General features: G+C 46.5%; 3 protein-coding genes across 3 annotated transcripts in view; all 3 read right to left on the bottom strand.

Annotated features, from left to right (window-relative positions):
* The window catches only part of LOC103901299 (lymphocyte antigen 6E-like), a 5,559-nt gene extending 4,117 nt beyond the window's left edge, over nucleotides 1-1,442 (bottom strand). The window contains exon 1 of the mRNA XM_009282160.1: nucleotides 1,391-1,442. Within this exon, the coding sequence (XP_009280435.1) occupies nucleotides 1,391-1,442 (52 nt within the window). The remainder of the gene's footprint in view (nucleotides 1-1,390) is intronic.
* A 5,175-nt stretch (nucleotides 1,443-6,617) lies between these two features.
* LOC103901310 (lymphocyte antigen 6E) lies at nucleotides 6,618-11,810 on the bottom strand. The gene is made up of 4 exons (XM_019472819.1): nucleotides 11,759-11,810; nucleotides 9,561-9,686; nucleotides 7,752-7,871; nucleotides 6,618-6,949 (listed from the first exon to the last, which is right to left on the bottom strand). Exons 1-4 carry the CDS (start codon nucleotides 11,808-11,810, stop codon nucleotides 6,741-6,743), a joined length of 507 nt encoding a protein of 168 aa, XP_019328364.1. The 3' UTR covers nucleotides 6,618-6,740.
* Nucleotides 11,811-15,629: 3,819 nt separating this feature from the next.
* Nucleotides 15,630-19,153, bottom strand: LOC103901298 (lymphocyte antigen 6E). Its single transcript, XM_009282159.1, has 3 exons — nucleotides 19,079-19,153; nucleotides 16,424-16,543; nucleotides 15,630-15,838 (listed from the first exon to the last, which is right to left on the bottom strand). The coding sequence occupies exons 1-3, from the start codon at nucleotides 19,128-19,130 to the stop codon at nucleotides 15,630-15,632; spliced, it is 381 nt and encodes a 126-aa protein (XP_009280434.1). The 5' UTR covers nucleotides 19,131-19,153.
* Nucleotides 19,154-19,953: the final 800 nt, after the last annotated feature.

Raw genomic sequence — 19,953 nt, 5'->3', positions numbered from 1 at the left:
CTAGCCTAAATCTACCCCCCTTTTAGTTTAAAGCCATTCCCCCTTGTCCTGTCGCAACAGGCCCTGCTAGAAAGCTTGCCGCCGTCTTTTTTATAAGCCCCCTTGAAGTACTGGTAGACTGTTGCTTATTAAGTTGCTTATTAGGGTCTTGAACGAGACCCCAGATACATGAGAAGGATCAAACAACAGTTATCGCCAAGTTTTCCTTTGTCCCTGTATTAGGCCAGAAAGCTGCGATCTCTTACTCTTGAATGTGAAAGTCTTGATATTAGAACTACTAGCTTTCTCCAATCTAGACTGGGCTACAGAAAGGCGAAGTATAAAAGACTGTCCTTAAGTCCATTTGGAAGCTGATGCCAATATAAAATGTCATCGGCGTACTACAGCAATGAGGTATCCCACCACAAATGTGTGCTGCCAGAGTCTCGGATCTCTGTTAGCTTTCCACTTCATTCTGGGTAACACTGAGGACGTTGCCTTTGATAATTACTCTCCTCTGTCCATGTTGTGTCACTGCATTCAAGAATTATCGGCACAAAATCCTTTCTTTTTTTTTAGAATTGAATACCCCTTTTCCCACCCCAAAACTGGCTGAAGCTTCTGATCTTCCAGGCATGCTGCAGAACCATCTGTCCAAAAAGTGTAGGAGTCGGGGGTTGATACATCAGAGAGCAAGAATTAATTGGATGCCTCTTTCTCAACCCCTGCTAGATATGCATCATGGTTTCTGGGAAACCATCAGGTGTGGGGGAAATATTGGCAATCTGGTCATTATTCCTACGTGCGAGTAGCGATGTAGCAACACATGTGTATCAGTCCCAGAAGGACAACACACATTCAGAGTACCTCAGACTTCCCTTTGGGAGAAGGATGCCTTTAACATGACATATGCACAGAAAAGCTCTTTCAACTCTACCTCTGATTTAATCTATAAAAATTCTCACTGGTGCATTTCCTAGGGAGCGAGACACATGGCAAACCACGTGGGTCACTACAGTGGAGGAAGCAGCAGTACAGAAAAGTCTGTAAAATAGTCAAAAAATGATATGACTAAAAAAAACATGTTTTTTTTTGCTTTCTGGCACTTCCAACTTGCATCATTTGGGAAGACGCCATAGACCACTGTATGGATGTAACCTGGCATCCAGCGCCGTACAATTAGAGTTCTATCACTCAGTACTGCCTGCTGAAAAGAAGAATTAATTTATCAGGATCTTATTTCTGCAGCAAATCATTAATCAAGGTGCAAAAGGAAGTTGGTGGCAGCGTGGCTGCAACATTGCAATACCGCAAAGTTGGTGACAGCCCTCTAAATTTTTGCCACGTGAAAAGTTTTCATCATCTCCTCTATAAGCCTTATCTTAACTAGCAGCAGCATGAAGAGACTCACCTTGCTCCACACACAAGACAGCAGCCAGCAAGGTGACAAGAGTAGTCTTCATCTCCACCAGATCCTCTCAGCCGGATTGGGAAGATGTTTGGAGGGCAGGTTATATACCTTTTGAATGGCAGCAGTTTTACAGGTTCCCGATGGCTCACGGGTGGACATGAAATCAACCTAAGGGTGTGTAATATGCATGTGGGAGTTCTCGATGCTGGAGACCATGGAACAGGCTGGCACCTTGGGGAAAAGTCCTTTTAGCAACACATTTCTTGCTCTTCCGGTCATATGAGTGACGGGAAATGAGGATCTGCTCTCTTCTCCTCCGAGTTTCTTCCTTGCCTTCCTCCCAGGAGAAGCAGCAAGCTGCACTGATGAAATAGCGGAGCCCGGAGGCACGGGGAGATAGTCCTAGCAGTGCATTTTTCTAATCCCTTTGGATAGTCAGCGCGTGATGTACCAGGGTTCATACCGTTCATTTTCTTTAATTATTCTGCAGTACCAGAAGCTCAGACTCTCAACTAGCCTACGCTGCTTTACCTCCAATAAAATAAGTGTATTTTACACTAAATGAAATTAGCTAATGGTTAGTTAAACAGAAGATTTTCCTCAAATTTTCATGTCAGTCTTCATTTCTTTATCAATTTTCCATTACCTGTAGTTAAGCCCTCTGCTTGCTCCTCTCTTGGTTGCAATTCTCAAATTATACACTTTTTATTTAATGAAGTTTTGCTTCTATTTCAGGGATCCTTTAAAGGGTCTGCTTTTCTCCATACCCAACAGTTTCTGGAAATCAGACCTCCATTTATGATACCACAAATTGGCATCCTGGAATTGTTGCTCTACTTCGAAAAAAGCCATCTCTCAAACTGTCTCTTTTTCAATCTCCCCTCTTAAATCAATCCCTTTTCTTCTACTCCTCTGTGTTGCTCTCCTCTGAATTTCTTAAAATCTGTTTCTGACATTCTGGGAAATAGACCCTGACACAAGATGCGTCTTGTAAGATCTCGAGCTGCCATCTCAACAGCGCTTCTTCCAAAGTGAGATTAGTCCTGGACAGCAGGTAGCAGAATGTGCAAAAGAAAAAATTGCCAAAACCCCCTTTGGCTGGCAGTTACGGAATAACTTAACAGGCGGTTCCCTAGAAGTAGCCATCAGTAGGGTATTTTTGTCTGTTTCTAATATGAATCATTCCAACACTGGATGATTTTCTTATCCATGTGAGTTTCTGATACTTTTCAGGCTCTCTTAAACTGCTCCTAGAATGACATCATCAGGCGGTGAATTCCAGAGTTGTTCAAGCCCGATGTCAAAATAGACATCCCGGCTCTTGGTTTTGGAGGTTTGTGAGGTCAGCAGGGGACATGCTGGTGATGATCAAATCAAACCACTTGCTTTGCAGAGGGGAATTCAGTTGACTGCGCAAGTGTGTTATAAACAGGTTGTTCTTCATAATTAGTGGGTGTGTCTTCTCGCTGGTATTTTGCAATGAGGGTAAAAGGGAGCAACCATTTTTTCCTTTTTTGAGTCCTAGTCATTATCCCATAGACTTCTGCTATATATATTCCTTTTCCCTTCCTCCATGAATGAAAGAGTGCTCTAATTATTGCCATATGCCCCCTCATGTTGACTTTGCCAACATCCATTCGTTTCTACACGAACCTTCACGCAATAGGATGTTGGCTCAGTGCAAGTCAGTTTTGAAAGAGAGTGGTGAGGCTAAGACATCCCCAGCACTGCCATCGAACATGTACTAAGGAGAGGAATTTGAGTAGGAAACAAGCTCTTCTATGTCAAACAGTTATCTGGGAGCTGTCCCCAGGACGTTAACGTCTTCGTTAGTACCTAGGTGTGCTGCAATGCTGGAGCATGCCCTCTTCTCAGCGTCCGGAGAGCAGTAATTTTGCAGCACAGTGACTGGGTCGCGGTGATTCCTTCTTTCTCAAAAGGACAGATTACGAAACTCAATGCAGTCTGAGGCAACGCTTAAGCAGCCAGCGTAGGAAGGGTGTCTCCTGCTGCCCAGCATCACAGCCTTCAGCCTGGAGGAGGGCCTGGAGCAGGCAAGCCAGAGACACCAAGTGAGAAGTAAGATTGAGGAAGACTGCAAAAAACGCAAGGAAGCTGAGTCACCTCTAGAGTAATATCTCACTGCTACCCATTCAGGAAAACTAAAATGAACCTCAAAATGGAACCATGAGTTGGCTATATGACAAGAGAGCAGCCATTAATTTTGGAAAAATGATGCTTTTGTCACTTTCTATGGCTTCCAGAGCTTTTTAGACCCAGTGAAGACCTTGTTTTGATCTCTTGCATCCATCTTGTCTCTTGCTTTGTCATTGATTCACTGGGTATTAATCGGATCTGGGCAAATAAGCAGAGAGAAAGGGAAGAAATTTCATGTTGTGAGGGAAAAGACAGCCAAATTATTTGAGGAGAGCAGAAGGCAGCATAGGTCCTTCAGAATCAGTGGTGATAGAGCCCTGAGTGAGGGAAAAGAAGGGCCAAAGTTAAACTAACTCCTCCAGGTGCCTAATTTAGGCAGGGCAAGGCCCCCTTGGCTGATTCAGATCCTGGCGCAGTGACTCAGAGCACCGAAAACTGAGCTCTTAGATAATCCACACAGAGAGAGCCAGCTACCTCCCAGGAGCAATCCCAACTACTTGAGTGAGACACTCATCTTCTTCCTAAGAGCCCTCCAGGCACCCCAGATGTCTCTGCAGGGCAGCTCGCCACTCTCATCTAAGGAGTATGCATGCAACCATGGGAGCCAACAAATAAGAAAGTATGCATGCAACCATGGGAGCCAACAAATCCCCTCCCTGGGCGGAGGGATGTGGAATTAGGCAGCAGCATCTGCATGGGAGATGCCACATCAGGATTTCTCAGGGAGGCTGGCAGAGAGGAGTCTCCTCTTACACAACACCCGTTGCCAAGGGAGGGTTCACTAAGGGAACTCTCATGGGTTTAGGACCTCCTGTGCCTCAGGGCAATTGCTGCTCCCACCTCCAGATAAGGACCCTTTTATGTAACTTGAGATATGGGTCAGCCTTTGGCCCACATGCATGGGTTGTGTTGCTGGGCAGTAGGGAATGCAAAACCTATGGGATGAGGGAGAAACCAGGCAAGAGGGAGGCAGGCTGGGGCCCACGGATGGAGCTGCTCCCTTAAGGATGGGACTCCTGGCTTCCCAGCGCTGTTCATAACTTCTCCATGCAACAGCCATAAGCAGACCATGAAACCCTCCACGGCAGAAGCAGGCTCTACCGCGTGCCTTCACCCCCTTTGCCCACACATTTTTATACCTTCCTTCAAGTGCCAGGTTCCCTCCCAACCCAAAATGGAGGCATCTGCCAAGTTCAGATAGCACAAGACATGACTTTATTTTAAACCTGGATGCCAAGAGCAGGTCCGTGTTCACAAGCTCAGCAGGACAAGACCTGCGGCAGTACTAGCCCCAGCTTGGCCTTTGCCTGTGCCAACCAGCATTGTCCCTAAGAAATCCTAAACCTGTGGATAGCAAAGGCTGAAGACTACTTCAAAAAGTTCAGTTGTTACCATCTTACCATCTGGGTGTGGGGCAGAGTATGGCTATCCAAGGCCACAGAACAGTTCTTGGCTCATTCGAGGTGTTCAAATGTGTGCGCCACTTGAATATCTCTAAATCTGGCAGGAGGGGAAGAAAGGTGAAGAGAGTAGCTGTGGGATAGCAGTGCGATAGGAACCGTGAGGACAACGGAGAGTCTCATGGCTGAAGACGGAGTATCCTTGGCCAACCTTGCATTTGCACCAAGGAGAAAAAAATGAGCTGAGGCTCTAGCAAGAAAATAGAGGCTGGAGGTAAAGCCCAGACTAAGACTGGATGAAGAAGCCAACAAGGAAGGCTGGGAGAGAAAACAGCCAGGGAGTGCATGGGTGGGGGTCGGATGTGGATGGGAGGATGGGTGGACAAGAAGGGATGGGAGCAGGCTGGGGTGAGCTGGAGCCATGAGACCACATTTCCTTTACAAACCTGTTACAAAGATCCGGCTGTTTCTGAGTGGTGGTGTTCCTCTGCTCTTGGCAAATACCCAGCAGAGTGAGCAAAGCGTGTAGCTGCTCTCCCTGTGCAATGAGTCTACGGAGAGAAAACCAGCTGGGTGAGCTGCACCCAACTAATTACCCTGGGAGATCTTCGCTGGAGTAATCCTAGTGGAGAGCTTCTTCAGCTCAGGAGAAAGCATTTCAGCCTCCTGTGACTCACTTCAGAAGGGTTTAAGTGAGCAAATCTCTCATTCCTAGCTAAGATTATCCACAAGGAAGGTCAGTGGAGGGGAATGAGTTCCTTCAGTTTTAACCCCAATAGGGAACTTGACTAGCAAACATAAAAGATTTATTTTCAAAGTTAATATTTTGTTATAGATGAAGCTGAAATTTCCAGATTCCAGCAGACACACGGTAGAAACCGTCTGTCTTTTCTGATGATTTTCCTTTAAACACCATGCAAGATACTTTCCTCCCCTTTCAAAATAATCTGTAATGCTTATAAAGCAATTTCCACTGGAAGATCTTAAATCAGTTTAAATAAAACTTAATGCTCAAGATCGCTTGGTGTTGAGTCCTGCCTTGTCCCCTCTGTTTGCCGGCTGGAGAGCTCAACTGCCATTTCCTTTCAGCCAGCTGACCCAGAAGAGAAATTGAAAGCAGGTTAAATAGAATACAGTTTACTCTGAAATGGAGTCATAAAATGACACTTCTGCCAATGCAGGGGGAAAAAAAAAAAAAAAGAAAATCTGGGGAGAGGCTTCCTGAAGTGAATGCAAAGCAATTGCAATATATTTCAGCATTATTTCAATTCGACTTGCAGACTAACGCCTCCGCTTTTGTTGCTGCTAACATGGATGCATCCAGCCTCTACGCCCGATGTACCATACCACACAGTCACACAATGGAATAAAATGACACTTTATTGTGCCCAGCTTCTGTTTAACAACTATAATATTAAAGGCTTCCTCAGAGCAAAATGATACAGGGCAGAAAATGGTATAAAGGGAAAAATGGCACAAGAGAATGGCAGGGACAAAATGAAGGGGAAAAAAATGCAGGGAGTTACAAAGGCCAATAGTAAGAGACACGGTGACTATATGGTGCCCTTCTGCATGTGCAGGGCTCCACATCATGCCTTTCTCTTCCAAACACCATTTTGAGGTAGGGCTGTGCTCTTATGCATTGTCATCAGAGCACGGTAAGAGCAAAAATATTTGCTGATGGGATGTGACCTTCCAGGTAGGAGAAACCGGGCAGCATTCACAGTGTACAGATGAGAGTTTGATCCCTTGCAATGCAAGGCCAAGCAGCTCTTTTCCACCCCCCAGCCCCTTTAAAAACCCAGCCGGAGGATGCAAGCGAGACTGGCCAAGGCGCCCAGAGCTATCATACTGTAGCTGGTTTTCACACTGCTGGCACCACTGATGTTGCACAAGGAAGTCTCGCAGCAGCTGGTAGCAACACTGGCTATGCCGATATTCAGGTCAATTGTTGGGCAAAATGCAGAACATTTCTTGTTAATACGCTGGTTACGGTCATTGCCTGAAGTGGGAGAGTGAGAAAACAGGAAGAAAAGTCAGGGTTTTTATCTTGTATATTTTTTACAGATTCCAGTGATAGACTGGCTGTGCAATAGCCAGTGGGGAATACGTTGTTCTGCACTTAATGCTGTTGGTTTTGCCTTGGGCTTCGTCACACTGCATCATTATTTGTGCGTATGTGACCTGTGGAGACCATCTCCAGTTTTTTAAAGATTCTAGTGATGGATGGGCTGTGCAATAGCCAGTGGGGAATACGTTGTTCTGCACTTAATGCTGTTGGTTTTGCCTTGGGCTTCGTCACACTGCATCATTATTTGTGCGTATGTGACCTGTGGAGACCATCTCCAGGCCTTATGACTCCTCTGCTGTTTTCAGGGCCAGCTGAGTGCAACCTAGGGCAAGAATTTGGAGATCTAATGCATTTGTACAGTGCAAGATTGCAAGACATAGTCACCAACGTGCCTTGGGATTGCTCCTCCCACAATACTTGGCCCTTTCCAATTCCACCACCTCATGAGCATATATTTGAGCTTGGAGATGAGACAAGGGGTTTGTGCAGAGAAATCCTCTCTCTTCCAATGTCTCCCATTCCTGAGTGTGTTTAATCAGCAGTGCAGTATTGTTACGATATATTGCAACAGAGATGGGCTATGCTGAGTTCCCACCTGCTGCAAGATTTGCTCTCTGTGTGCTATGATCCTCACTAATTCTTCCACCACACCTCATGGTGGGAGGAGGCTCTGCAGTCAGCCTAACCTGAACCCCATCTTGTCATCGGAACCTTGGAAAAGCTTCGCACTTACCGAGTCCCGTGACAGAATAGGTTGTGAGACAGTACTTCTCATGGTCAGAGCACGCGGTTGTACCAAGACAATGTATATTGGAAGATGCATCTTTGCATGTGAAACATGTCAAGGAGAAAGCTGCAAAAGAAGCACACAACACCCATCAGTCACCTCTAGAAATATCCGTAGGAACACAAAACTGGTGGTGCTGGTCCAGATGAAGGATCTGCCAAGCCCAGCGGCCGCAGGCAGACAACCTCTTGGGTGCATGAAACTTGGCCCCAGCGACTCTCCTGGACCCAAATTACTTTAAACTCAGACTCCCGACACTGACGTGGTTTGCTCATTTAGTAACCCTCAAGGGATCTTCCTTCTGGATACTTACTTAAGTCTTCCCTGAATCCATTTAAACATCTGGTATCCCCAGTGTGCTTTTGGAAAGAGCACGCCAGTCTAATACCACTTGCAGCATGAAGCTCTTGTGGTTTCTTTCCAGCCTGGCTCCTCTAAGCCCCGTTTGCTGGACACTAGTTCTTGCGTGGAAAGAGACCAGTGGATTCCTGTCCACACTCTTTCACATCCTCTTCAAGTCATCTGAAGAGTCCTGGCCTACACATCCTCTCTCAGAGCACACAGACCAACAGTGAATTATTTAAAAAAAATTTTTGAATACAAAAAGTGAGACACACACCTAAGAGTAACCCCCCTGGCCATACTGGGCATGAATATTTTGCTGCATGACCCCCCAGCGTATCTTAAATGAGGGACGAGTGACCTAGATCTGCTTCTCAGTGTTTGCTGGGAAGATGGATGCTTGCATTTGGCTGGTTCATTTTCAGAGCACTCCTGTGTCGGGAGGCAATCTTGGACCTGTAGAAGACAGGGCTCGGCAAATCACCCCCTTGGCTGCAGCAGACTCCTTTTTACAGCCATCCGTGGGTGATGACTGCCTAACACTACAAAATGTGTACATCTGTAACACTGTGAATCTGCAAACGCTGTGCTAATACGAATGAATGAAAACAGCTTGCACTCAAGTAAGCTAAAGCAGTCATTCATAGCAAAGAGATCCTCAGGGAAGGTTTCTTTGCATGATAAGGGGAATTTCCTACTCATCTGTTTATCTGGAGCAAACACTCCTGCAGTAATGTCACCCACCGGGGATTAGGCTCATTCGTCTCATTTCCAGGCTATCCCTATCTACGGCCAGTTAATACCCATCTTATTTTTCTACCAGCACTGTCCTTTGCTTTCCTTGCTCTTCATCTCCCTCGCTCTTCTTCTCCCGTGCCTGAGCTTCTTTGCCCTTGTTGGTGCCTTTGCCAGCAGTGTCCTGACCTCATTGCTGCCCTTGTTTGACCTCAGACAAGCTCATCTGGCCCAAACAGGCTCTCTGCTCCCTATCGTGCTACTAGCCCAGAGCTGGCCCCAGCTCCGACCGTGACCCAGGTGACCAGGCTGTGCACTGTATTTCATAGGAAGCCACAAAAATGCCTTTTAGGGCACTATTCATCCTTCTCTGACTGTGGAAACTGTCTTCTCTCCCCACTCCAGCTAACAGCCCCTTTGCCCTTTCCGTGGCCACCCAGAACTGACCATCAGCTTCCTCTTGCGGTCTGTAGTCCTCGCAGATCCTACTCTCCCTCTGTTGTCTCTCACTGAAGAGCAGCTAGCAGAGGACACAGAGGCCAGGCAACTGGGCTTGCAGTGACTCAGATCCCATCTCCCTCTGTTCCATGCTCAACACCCTTACGATTTCAAAAGCCTCAGACCTGGCACCCGGCTCACTCTGACTTGATACCAAGACTGTTGCAATTTGCTTCCTACCTTGGTCATGGTCGTTTCCATCTCCAGACTCTCTGGGCTGTCCTGCCTGGCTCTTGCATTCAGTACTCTCCTGACGCTGCAGGCTACATGGTTTTTTTTCAAGTCTGGGACCCTCCTTTAGACTATCTGCACTCAAAGCAGCGTGGCTTCATTCTCTTTTCTCGTGCAAAGCCCACACAGGCACGTTTCTGCTCCGCCCCACTGGGAACCACCCTTTCCTCCCAGAATAACTCTACACTAGAGCAGAGTCCCCAAACTGGGTTTTCCAGACATGTAACCCATTTTATTCCTTAATTAACACAACTGGGTTTTCCAGACATGTAACTCATTTTATTCCTTGATTAATGCAGCTTCTTTAATCAAGCCCATTCCAAGAAAAACTTCCTGAATCTATACAGGAAACAGTGGAGCTTGTTACACGCCCAAGTCCTGTTTCATCCCAACCTCCCAAAGCTGCTAATTTAAGAGTACAGTTGTCCTGGGACTCTTCTAGCCAGGGGAGGGGGCAAGGACCTGCAGAGGTGAGTTTGCCAATACATCTCTGTGCTCAGGAGGTTTCTCTCTCACTCACATTTACTACAGAGGACTCTGGAGGCATGTGGGCTCCTAACCTGGTAGCTCAGTTAAGACCCTGAAGTCAGGTAGGACAGTTTTGATCCTCTGTCCCGGTAAGAACGACAATTGCTCATGCTACTGAAAAACACTTCTGATTTTATTGCGTCTTTTGAGACAGCCGTTGTAATGAGGACTAAGCGGGGAAGGGAACAATATTCCTTTAGAAACGTGCTCCACTCAGGATGCAAACCTGGGGTTAAACCAGGCTGCCTCTGGAGGTCTCCTGTCTGTGCCTAGCGAGACCTCTGCTCTAACTGAAAAAGAATATTCCTCAAGGAAGATTTTCATGTGAATAATTCGAGCCACCCAGATAAACAACTTACACATGTAAAGGCATTAGCAAGTGCAACTGCCGGCGGATGCAGGATTTACACGGTTAAAATCAGTTGGGCTCAGGATTAATTGGAACAGCAACCAGCCTTCTGGCTAGATTGAACAGTGAAGTGGTGCTGCGTATGTGTTAATTTTCACCAACTCCTTTGGTAAGTTTGCTGTCTCATTACGTGACCTTTTTAAAAAATGTGATTACAGTTGATAAGCAGCAGGAAAGAATCTTTTTATTGCCCTCAACTTTCTCAACCCAGTTGAGCACAATGATTTAGCACATGCCAAATTTAAACCCTGTGAAGTCCCACAGTAAGAACATATACAGCCTCAAATTAAGTGTGAGCCTAAGTGCTCTGCTAGACTGGGACCAGAATGGCAAGTAATTTGCAGGTAAAGCCCTACAACAGAGCCTGAGAAAAATTCAGTTTGCAATAAGGCAAAAGCCCCCCAAACTGAGGAAATCAGCTATTCCCCTGGAATAGTCAGAGGGATATTCAAGGCTGCACCCTCTGTTCCTTGCCTGACCCACAGCCCGCCCCTGTGCAAACGGGGCATCTTCCAGAGGCACAGGCAGCGGTCCTTGGCAGAGCCCAGCCAGGCAGAGTTAAAGTGCATGTTCCCAGTGCATCTTTCCCAAAAGAAACAGCCACCAGTTATCAGAATGAGAATGGGACTCTGCGTCTCCATCCCAGACCTGGGATCAACGTCGGCAAAGTTGCACCTCAAAGCAACAAGCTGCAAGAAAGAGACGGGAGCCAGAATTGCATCTTCTTGTGGCATGCCCATCACTACCAATTTAGGTAATGATGGTTTGTAATTGCAACCAATAAACAAGCAAGTGAAAAAAATAATAATCAGGCTGTAGTTAGTTATATGTCAAATTCGCAGCTTTATTGTACATATTGCCCTTTGCCTGTCCAGCTCTGTATATCCCTCAACTAATCCCCCTTCTCACGGAGCCGCACCAAGGGTTCTCAGCTGCCTACAGTGAGCCACTCCAAGAGCTGGGCTGGGCCTGCGCGAGTCAGGTGAGATGGGTATCTCATCCCCCACTTCAGCTCCTCAGCATCCTTCCAGCTTCTGGTGGGGACACGTCCCCTGGCTTCTTATCCTGAGGACTGGAATATTCTCTAGAGCCTAACGACCCTTCAGCTTTACCATTCGTGCTGCAAAATCCTCTTGTCATCCTGCAATATCAAAGGCATGCCCCGACTCTGGGGGGTCTCGCTAGTGCAAAGCAATCCTTGGAGACTCACCACTCTCCGTGCACAGGGCTACGATGAGCGCGACGAGAAGAGAAGTCTTCATCCTTTATAGGTCTCGCAGCCTCCAAAACAAGGAGGACTCACCCAGGGCAGGTTTTATACCTCTGCAGTGTTTGCTTTGATGCTAGGATAATAACAGTAGGGTTGCTGTGTCAGATGGTGGATAATTGAGAGTAACGTGTCAGTGCTTGTGTGTGGAAGTATGCTTTGGTGGAAATCTAAACAGGCATATATTATCCCCCCCCGCTTCTTCTTTTCCTCGTTGTTTCACAATGCAGTTGGTTCATCTGATGTTAAGTATGCAACAGTTTCTAATTCTGGATAAGTGGAGGCAAAGCAAAACACAAAAACAAAACAGTGTCCACGTGAGAAGAGGAATGTTTTCCTTTCCAGGTCAGCATCGGTCTCGGATCAGGCTGCATCCTTGAAGATCCTGTCCTCGCACACTGTTTTAGTACATATGGAAATTGATTGAATTTGAAATTGAAATTGGGATTGAAACTTCTACAAAATGTCTCCCAGGATTGTCAATACAGCTAGATCAGAAGAGCAGTCTCCTTCCACTGCATTTCATAGGGGACCAGACATCATTTTCTGTGGGCCTTTTTGAGACAGCAGTTCAAAATCGTAAATGTTTCTGTTCTAAAATTGGATATTTTGTATGAGGGAAAATGTTCTCTTACTAGAAAATAAATTCCACTGGGCAATGAAAATGACCACTTAAATTAAAAAATAAAATAACACCCACCCCCGTCACATTGAACAAGCTGTGATTTTTTTCACAAATTACAAAAAATAAATGTCAGGAGAAAAAAACAAACCAGTAAAAGCATGGAGAATGAGGGATTGTCTGATCAAGGATCTCAACTCATTAAATCTTCAGAAAAAAAAATTATAGCCAGCCAAAATTATGCTCTTTACTCCTCCTTTTTTAACATGTTTCATCCTATCTCCCTGTATAAAATCGGAATCTTTCCCATCTTATTCTGATTGCAGTTGCTTTTTCCTCCCACCGTTGTCTTTCCGCCATCTAGTCGTGGGGACGGAGGCACAGTCCCAGAAACGGTCCAGCTGGATCCCTTTCACGTGACACTCGGAGCTTCAGGAGCGACCTGCGTGCCCCAGGCCTCTGCCAGCAACTCTGCCCCTTGCTGCTCTCCATCTGTTTTGTTTCCCTTTTTTCTTAGTCTCCAAGTTGCTCAGATTTCCATCTCCCATTGAATATTTCGGCTTCCAATATCACCCACCTACAGTCATTATCTCATCGAAAAGGCATGCCCAGTTCTTGAGGTGATGTAACTCTTTCCAACACCTCTAAATTGGACGTATAAATATTGTTAGTATGGAAACCTGCGTGACTAAGGTGAGGAAACTTCTGCTTTCTCAATAGGTAGAGCATGAAACTCAGTTGGAACAGAGGTGGCAATTAACCAAGAAAGCTCAAAGGAGGGGTGTTGTTTGGCTTCATAAGGCCAATACCTTTGTAAGGCACCAGGCAGGAGGAAAACAGAAGTTGGCACCCTCCATGCCAGGCACTGCAACCCTCTCTTCCTTGTGAAACATTTTATTTTCCCCAATCCAGAAGGGATTTCATGAACCTTTATCGGTAAATCAACTTCTATTGCTGACTGTTTGAGGTAATAGCAGAAAAGGGGGCTCTGCCATTCTGCAGCCTGTACGTTGCCTGCAGAGGCAGCCCACATTCAGATTTATTTCAGCCAACAGCATCCATTTACAGGTACAGAAATAGCAGCTCAGCCAGGCACTTCCCCCCCCCCCCCCCCCCCCCCCCCCCCCCTGTAGTCTCATCCAAGCAAAAACTAAAATATCTCGTCTCCTGCAAGCTGCTGAGATTTTGAGATGGCAAGGCTGTATTTCTTAAAGGAGTTATTGCAGGATTTCTGACAGTCGAGATTTTCCATTAGATGGTCCTGCACTCTCCCAGCTGGTCCCGTATGTCCCCCTGATACGAATGTTACCTTCACCCCTCGCCAGTGCCAGATGAGACAGATTGAAAAGAACCCATGGGGGTAGAAAGGACACAGATGATTAGAACACCAGAGGGAACAAGGCAAAGGAGAAGATAATATCACGGTTTACAAGTACTTGGAAGCTCTGAACTTCAAGAAGATTTTGGAAAGAGTAACAGGGGTTTTAATGGGGGGTGGAGGATGGGGTGGAAAGACTTATTTCCCTTGACAGTTGCTGAGTGGAGAAGGAAGGAGAGTGTTTTGCTCATCTTGTTCTAAACCTGGTTGAAATTGTCATGTGAGAAGGGCAAACAATGTCTTTATTTTGGTGAAAACATGTCGTTTTCATGAAACAAAAGCTGAAATTTAAAAGTAACTGTGAAATTCAGATGTTTTTACTGAATGTGGATTTTCAAGTTGGCCAAAAGCTTTGAGAATCATTTCAGAAATTATTGTGATTAACATATAGGAAAAGTGATGGGAAAAGTGGTTAAAAAGAAGTGCAAAACCCAAGTTTCTGTTGGTCCCTTAGCACAGAAATGCTACAACGCTACCGTTCTTCAGTTAGCCCATCTCGTAATTAAATAAATGCCAGAACACCCTCCTTGCCCAGAAATTAAATCTTTATAGGATGACTAAACCTAATCCCATCTTCACAGCCTTCGGCCAGCCCTGCAGTTTCTCCCCGTTGCGCAGAAACACATGCACTTTGCAGCCTGTCTTGAGCGCTGGTGGAGCAGGACTCCCCTCAAATCCAGCTGGGCTGCAAACATCAGGGCTTTTTTCCAGGCGCCACTTCTATACAAGCCCTCCCGAAATGCAGCACTGCACTTATAAACTGCTCAGCTGGGAATTACGCACCCTCCAGCTCCAAGAGTGCATGTATTTTGCCCATCTTACCTATAGCTCCGCACCTCCAAGAGCTGCAGGGGATCTCAACCCCATCTCCTCCATCCCCAAGCCTGGAAATGCAGCAGCGACAGAGGAAAGGGAAGGAGCAGAGACCTCCCCCACCAGATCAGACACCCGTTGCCTCTGCCAGGCTCTTTCTGCCTGTTTCCCCTGTCGCTGCAGGGAAGTCATGAGCAATCACTCAGACAGCAGCACCTTCTCCAAGCAGGCACACAGGGTCCCCTTTCCACGAGGACAGGTTCCAGCAGCACCGTCCTCATCTTGGACATCTCCAGCATCTTGGTGTGGGCTCTTTACCTATTTTAAAAGCTGAAACCATCCACCCTGCAGAGATCACACGAGAACTTTGCAGCACAGCCAGAAGCACAACCAATACCTGGCCAACCCCCAGTCCTGTGTGTTAGCAGGTACAAAATAATTCTCGCTGTTGCTTGCAATGGGAACACCACAAACATCTTTGACCTTTCCAGATTGTCACCTTCATTCGTTAGCACTGAGTGATCAGGCAGAACATCTGGCTTTATGGAGTGTCTGTCTTGAGCTGCTGGATGCAACAGAGTCAGCTGAGAAAGGCAGCCAGGAGAAGACTCCCAGGTGCTAAAAAGAGGAATTCAATGTGAATTAGAGATTCAGATTACAGACCCTTCTGGCAGAGCTCTTTTCTCAGGCTGATCTTAGTGTGGATATAACAAACACGCTCTAGAATAACACAAATCTTTATTTTGTTTGACGATTGTCACACACATGCTATCAAAAGAGCTTTTGCGGGGAAAATTAGTACAAAACAACAATGATACGGGGGGGGGGAAGGAAATAGGAGCTACACTGCTGTGCCGTTTTGTGGATGGGATCTGAAGCAATGTCTTGGAAAAAACAGGGTAGCATAGACCCCGTTGGAGACACTTGACAGAGGATGTTGGTTTCTCAGTTGGGGAATACCTGGTAGGTTCTTGGGTTGTCACATCTTCTCCCACCCCTCATCACAATCCTGCCCTGATGACAGAGATCAAACTGGCCACAACTCCCAGGAACATCACGGCATAGCTGATTTTTATGCTGTTGGCACCACTGAAATTGCACAGGGAGGTACTACAGCATTTGGTGGAATAAGCCGCCATACCGAAGTTCAAGTTTGTCTCAGGACAGTCTACAGAACATTTCTTGGTGATGCGGTGTCCTATGTCCTTGCCTGGATGGAGAAGAGACAAGAAAGGAGAGCTGTGATTTAAGATTCTTGTGCAAGAGCTGACCAGAGGACGATAGGAGGAGGTATATTGCACTATGCTTAATTTGCGATGCAGCAGTAACAGCTATCGGCAGATTTGATGAGTGCTGGGTGAGTATCCACACAACCTGGATCAAATGCGTGACACTAGAAAGTCCTTGGTAGAAATCCACACCGTGCTTCCCATAGGACAGCAAAAAATCACTGCCAATGCATTGTAGATTTCTGAAACCACATTACTTACATCCAACCCCTTTCCAACCTCCATCACAAAGCACGTCTGTGAGCTCTCAGCTCAAGCGACAGGGTCTGCTCACGAAAATCTGTGTGCTTCAACCAGCCCTGCCACAAGGCGGTGAGGAGCATACCGCAGGCGGTGGATCACAGAGTGCCGCTGAGGGATTCACACACGTTACGTGTTGTGATCCGTAAACCTCAGTGATCGATTCTTTCCAACAAGACCAACTAGTGCCCTAAAAAAACTATTGCCCATCAGTTTCCCTGGAGGGGGAGAAAAAAAAAAAGCCTTGAGGTGTGGGAGATACTCACCAAACCCAGCAGAGCTGTATGTGGTTGTACAGTATTTCTCATGGTCTTCACACTTGTAGGTTTTAAGACAGTTCCAGTTGGAGTGCTCGTTGTCACACGTGTAGCAAAACAGCGAGGAAGCTGGAAAGAGCGCAAATGACATATATTAGTGGTTTCCAGCAGTGCTCTCCTGGGAAGAAAGCGTCAAAAGCCATGTCCCTTCTTGGAAAATACAAGGTGAAAAGTACATTACGAGCAAGTCTTCACGACAAGTGGCATTAGAGGTTGGTTTTGATTCATGAAGCTGAAAAAGCAAACAAACAGAACAAAACGAGTTTTCTTTCTTTACTTGAGATTTTCGGTGACTAAACTTGAAAACACATTTTTTCAGCCTGAGCAGCACTCTCGGGTGACCTTTCTTTCTCCCCCTGGTCCGCATTGGCCTGGTTGACAGCCAACCTGCAAAAGCAGAGCTCGCGACCTGCCCAGCTGGGTCTAGTATAGCTCTGGCAAGGAGAGGATGAACTGGCACTGTTCTCAGGTGAGAGCTTAGTTTTTAGTATTTTCAGACTGCGTCTGCAAAACATTGTACGGACATGAGTTAATTAAAGCCTATAACACCCTGTGAGCTAAATTACTGAGCACAGAGCCACATTAAAGGGAGTTCCCTGGGAGAGGTTGCCCTGGACAATAGAAAGATTATTTCTACCAGCGCCTGGAACAACATGTTCTCAGTGATATTATTAGCAGGGCTGAGCCAGGTCTATTACAAAGCCAGAAGGAGGTAGGATATGTATTTCTGAACAAAGCTGAAGTAAATTGAGTCAAATCTCCAGGCTGGCCAGCTGGCCATGCTAGAAACACAGGCATGTGCCATCTCGTTCCTGGAAGTGGATTCACAACTGGTGGAAACTGTTTCCCTCCTCTTCAGAGTCCCATGACATGCTCCTCATTTCTGAGCAGGGGTGACAGAGGCAGTTAAGCTGCTCTGGGGACAGCCTGCTCCATTGTCACCAGCGGCGGAGAGCTCTTGGTTGAAGGTGATCAAATTGCAAACCAGGGAGGGTCCTCCGTTAGGCTGAAATTTCCCTGGTTCAGTTCCTCCTGGCTTTCTCAACCCAGGAATGCTCTTATTTCAGCACAGACAAGCCCCTTTCAATTGATTTTGAACCTGTTTTCAACAAGGAAAACTCCTCCCAGGGACATTCCAAAGCCCAGCTGCTGTTGATTCAAATCAATCTCTGAAGTTGAACCTGCCCGTGAAACTTGGTTAGACAATTCCAGAAGCAGTTTTAAAAGAGAATTAAAAGCCATTTTAGGCCCGAACTACCCCAGGTAGGAGAATTGATACGGGGAGCTCAGGTGCCTTGGGTAGAGCTCTGGAGCCAGCTCTGGGTGCCTCAGCATATGACTGTCCTGCTCTGAAACCTACCCAGATGCTCTTTTCTAGTGCCAGGTGTTGCGAGCGCAGGTGTTCTCCGTAACAGCAGATAAAATCATCCTTGTTGCATCCTGGTTTTAACTTCTCTTTAACTGACTATTCAGCACTCGCTGTTTCTCCATCACTTGGATAAGTTAAGCCTCTCACCTCTCCTCTGGAGGTCCCCCAACCCAAGCTGTGGGCTACTGTCCTTCTGCAGACCATGCCAGAGCAATCCCAGACATGCTGCCTAGCAAGCGCTACTGCATTTTACAGTCCCTGCAGCTCTCTCTGATCTGCTTTTCTGCCAAATCTCACAAGGTTGTTCAAGCCACTTCCTGCTGCAGATGGAGCCGAGACCCCAACGTGTGCGTGAAAGCAACTGAAATGCACTCGTGTTCACTGACTGATGCAAGGAAAATCCCTCCCAGTCAGGAAACAATAACAGCTTAAACCATTATAGCTGTTATAAAGCCTTGCCTGCGTCTGGCCTCCACCCTCCATTAGCTCTAGTTTTGCGAATGCAGCCAGAAATAGCCTTAACGGTGGAAAAAAGCTTGCAGTACTCCTCGGGATTGCAAATACATGCACAGAGCCAATGTTTCTCAACTGGATATTTCTACACAATTATCTAGTTATATCTGCACCTCCTTTGGAAAGAGGACGAGCACAGAGCAGCGTGCATCCCATTACAAACACACTCGCTCCCAGACACTTAAAAAAGCTCTTCAAACCTATGAGCAAAGAGCTCTTAGACTTTCAAATATCTGCCAGCAACCTAGTTTCTTAATTGTAATGTCATTGTGGGAAATAAAGTGAAATGCTGGCAGAAGATGCGGTGTCAATACCAGCCATATTACCTTTATCAAGAGCTCCTCCAGTTTCATTCAGGAACAAAAATAAAACCAAAGGCAAAACTGTGAGCCCAGCTTAATTCCTATTAGTATTTTTGGGTTCACATGTCTGTCTTCAGATGTGAGTGGTCGGAGCTTGATACTTGAGGGTTTGAGAAACCAGAGCGGTGAGCTCATCTTCTTTGGGTTATGGGTACCTCGGCAGAACTCACTCAGAATCTAAGACTCAACCACACTAAATATTGCTTGACAACAGCTGATGCCAAAGAAAAACTGCACTACCAAGACCTCACCAATTGCAATAAAAGCTGTCAAACCTTCTTGTCCCTGTGTTATCTCTAATTTCTCTTCTGGTATTTTCATCCTCTCCGTCTGGCTTTCCCAGCCTCCGAAGCTCCTTACCTTGCTTGGCACACAGGACTGCCGCCAGCAGGGCAATCAGAAAAGCCTTCATGGTTGTTGTGCCCTCAGAGCCTGAACAATGTAGGATGGTGCACGACGCTAAGGTTTTATACTGGGACCGCGTTTACTTTGACTTCCTCTGATTGCAGTAATTTGAGGTTTGGGGAGTGACAGCACATAAGATGTGATCAGTGATGGGTGTGTTTGTGCGTAGGAACCTATTACGAGGCTCCCGGTAGCAATTTTTTTTAACGTCTCATTCAGATCCAATCTTTTTTTCCAAGGCCTACTCCTGCTGACCATGTCTGCGTTGCTAATTTGGGAAACAATTTATCTGATTCAAACATGGGAGTCCCTTCTTACTCCGTTGGGCTGAACCACGAAACCTGGAGCAAAGCAGAGGCAGCTGCGCCAGTCTGGGGTGGCTCATCGCTTGCAAGATGGTAGGCGTCACCTGGCATCCTCCATCCTTTCTCTCTGCCCTGATATGAGAGCTTCGTATCTGTGGGAAGTGGGGGAGGAGGCAAAAAAGAAGGTTTTCGCTGGATTGTCTGCAGCCATTCAGAATTATCTCACTGGTACTAAGGAAAGTGCTTTAAGCAGAAAACCAGCTTGTATCATTCCTGCAATGACACTATTTGTGCCTGGGGACTGTCACTCAGAGGCTCCCATGGTCCAGGCAGGGATGGGGTCCGATGCTTTTGTTTTGCTCTGCTTCTCTGTCCTCCGGAAGCATCCAGGGTTTCCAAGCGATGATGTTTGTTGCTACCTGTAGACCAAGTCTGGGCTCTGTCAGGTTTTTCCAGTCCCTCATGACCTTTCCAGTCCTTCTGGGCTCCCTCCTTCTGCTCCCACAACCACTTCATCACCTCTTG

This window comes from Aptenodytes forsteri, unplaced genomic scaffold (assembly GCF_000699145.1).
Source record: "Aptenodytes forsteri isolate BGI_AS27 unplaced genomic scaffold, ASM69914v1 Scaffold260, whole genome shotgun sequence".
Classification (NCBI taxonomy): domain Eukaryota; kingdom Metazoa; phylum Chordata; class Aves; order Sphenisciformes; family Spheniscidae; genus Aptenodytes; species Aptenodytes forsteri.
Note: the sequence above shows the minus strand (reverse complement) of the source record. Positions and strands in the feature narration are given on the sequence as shown.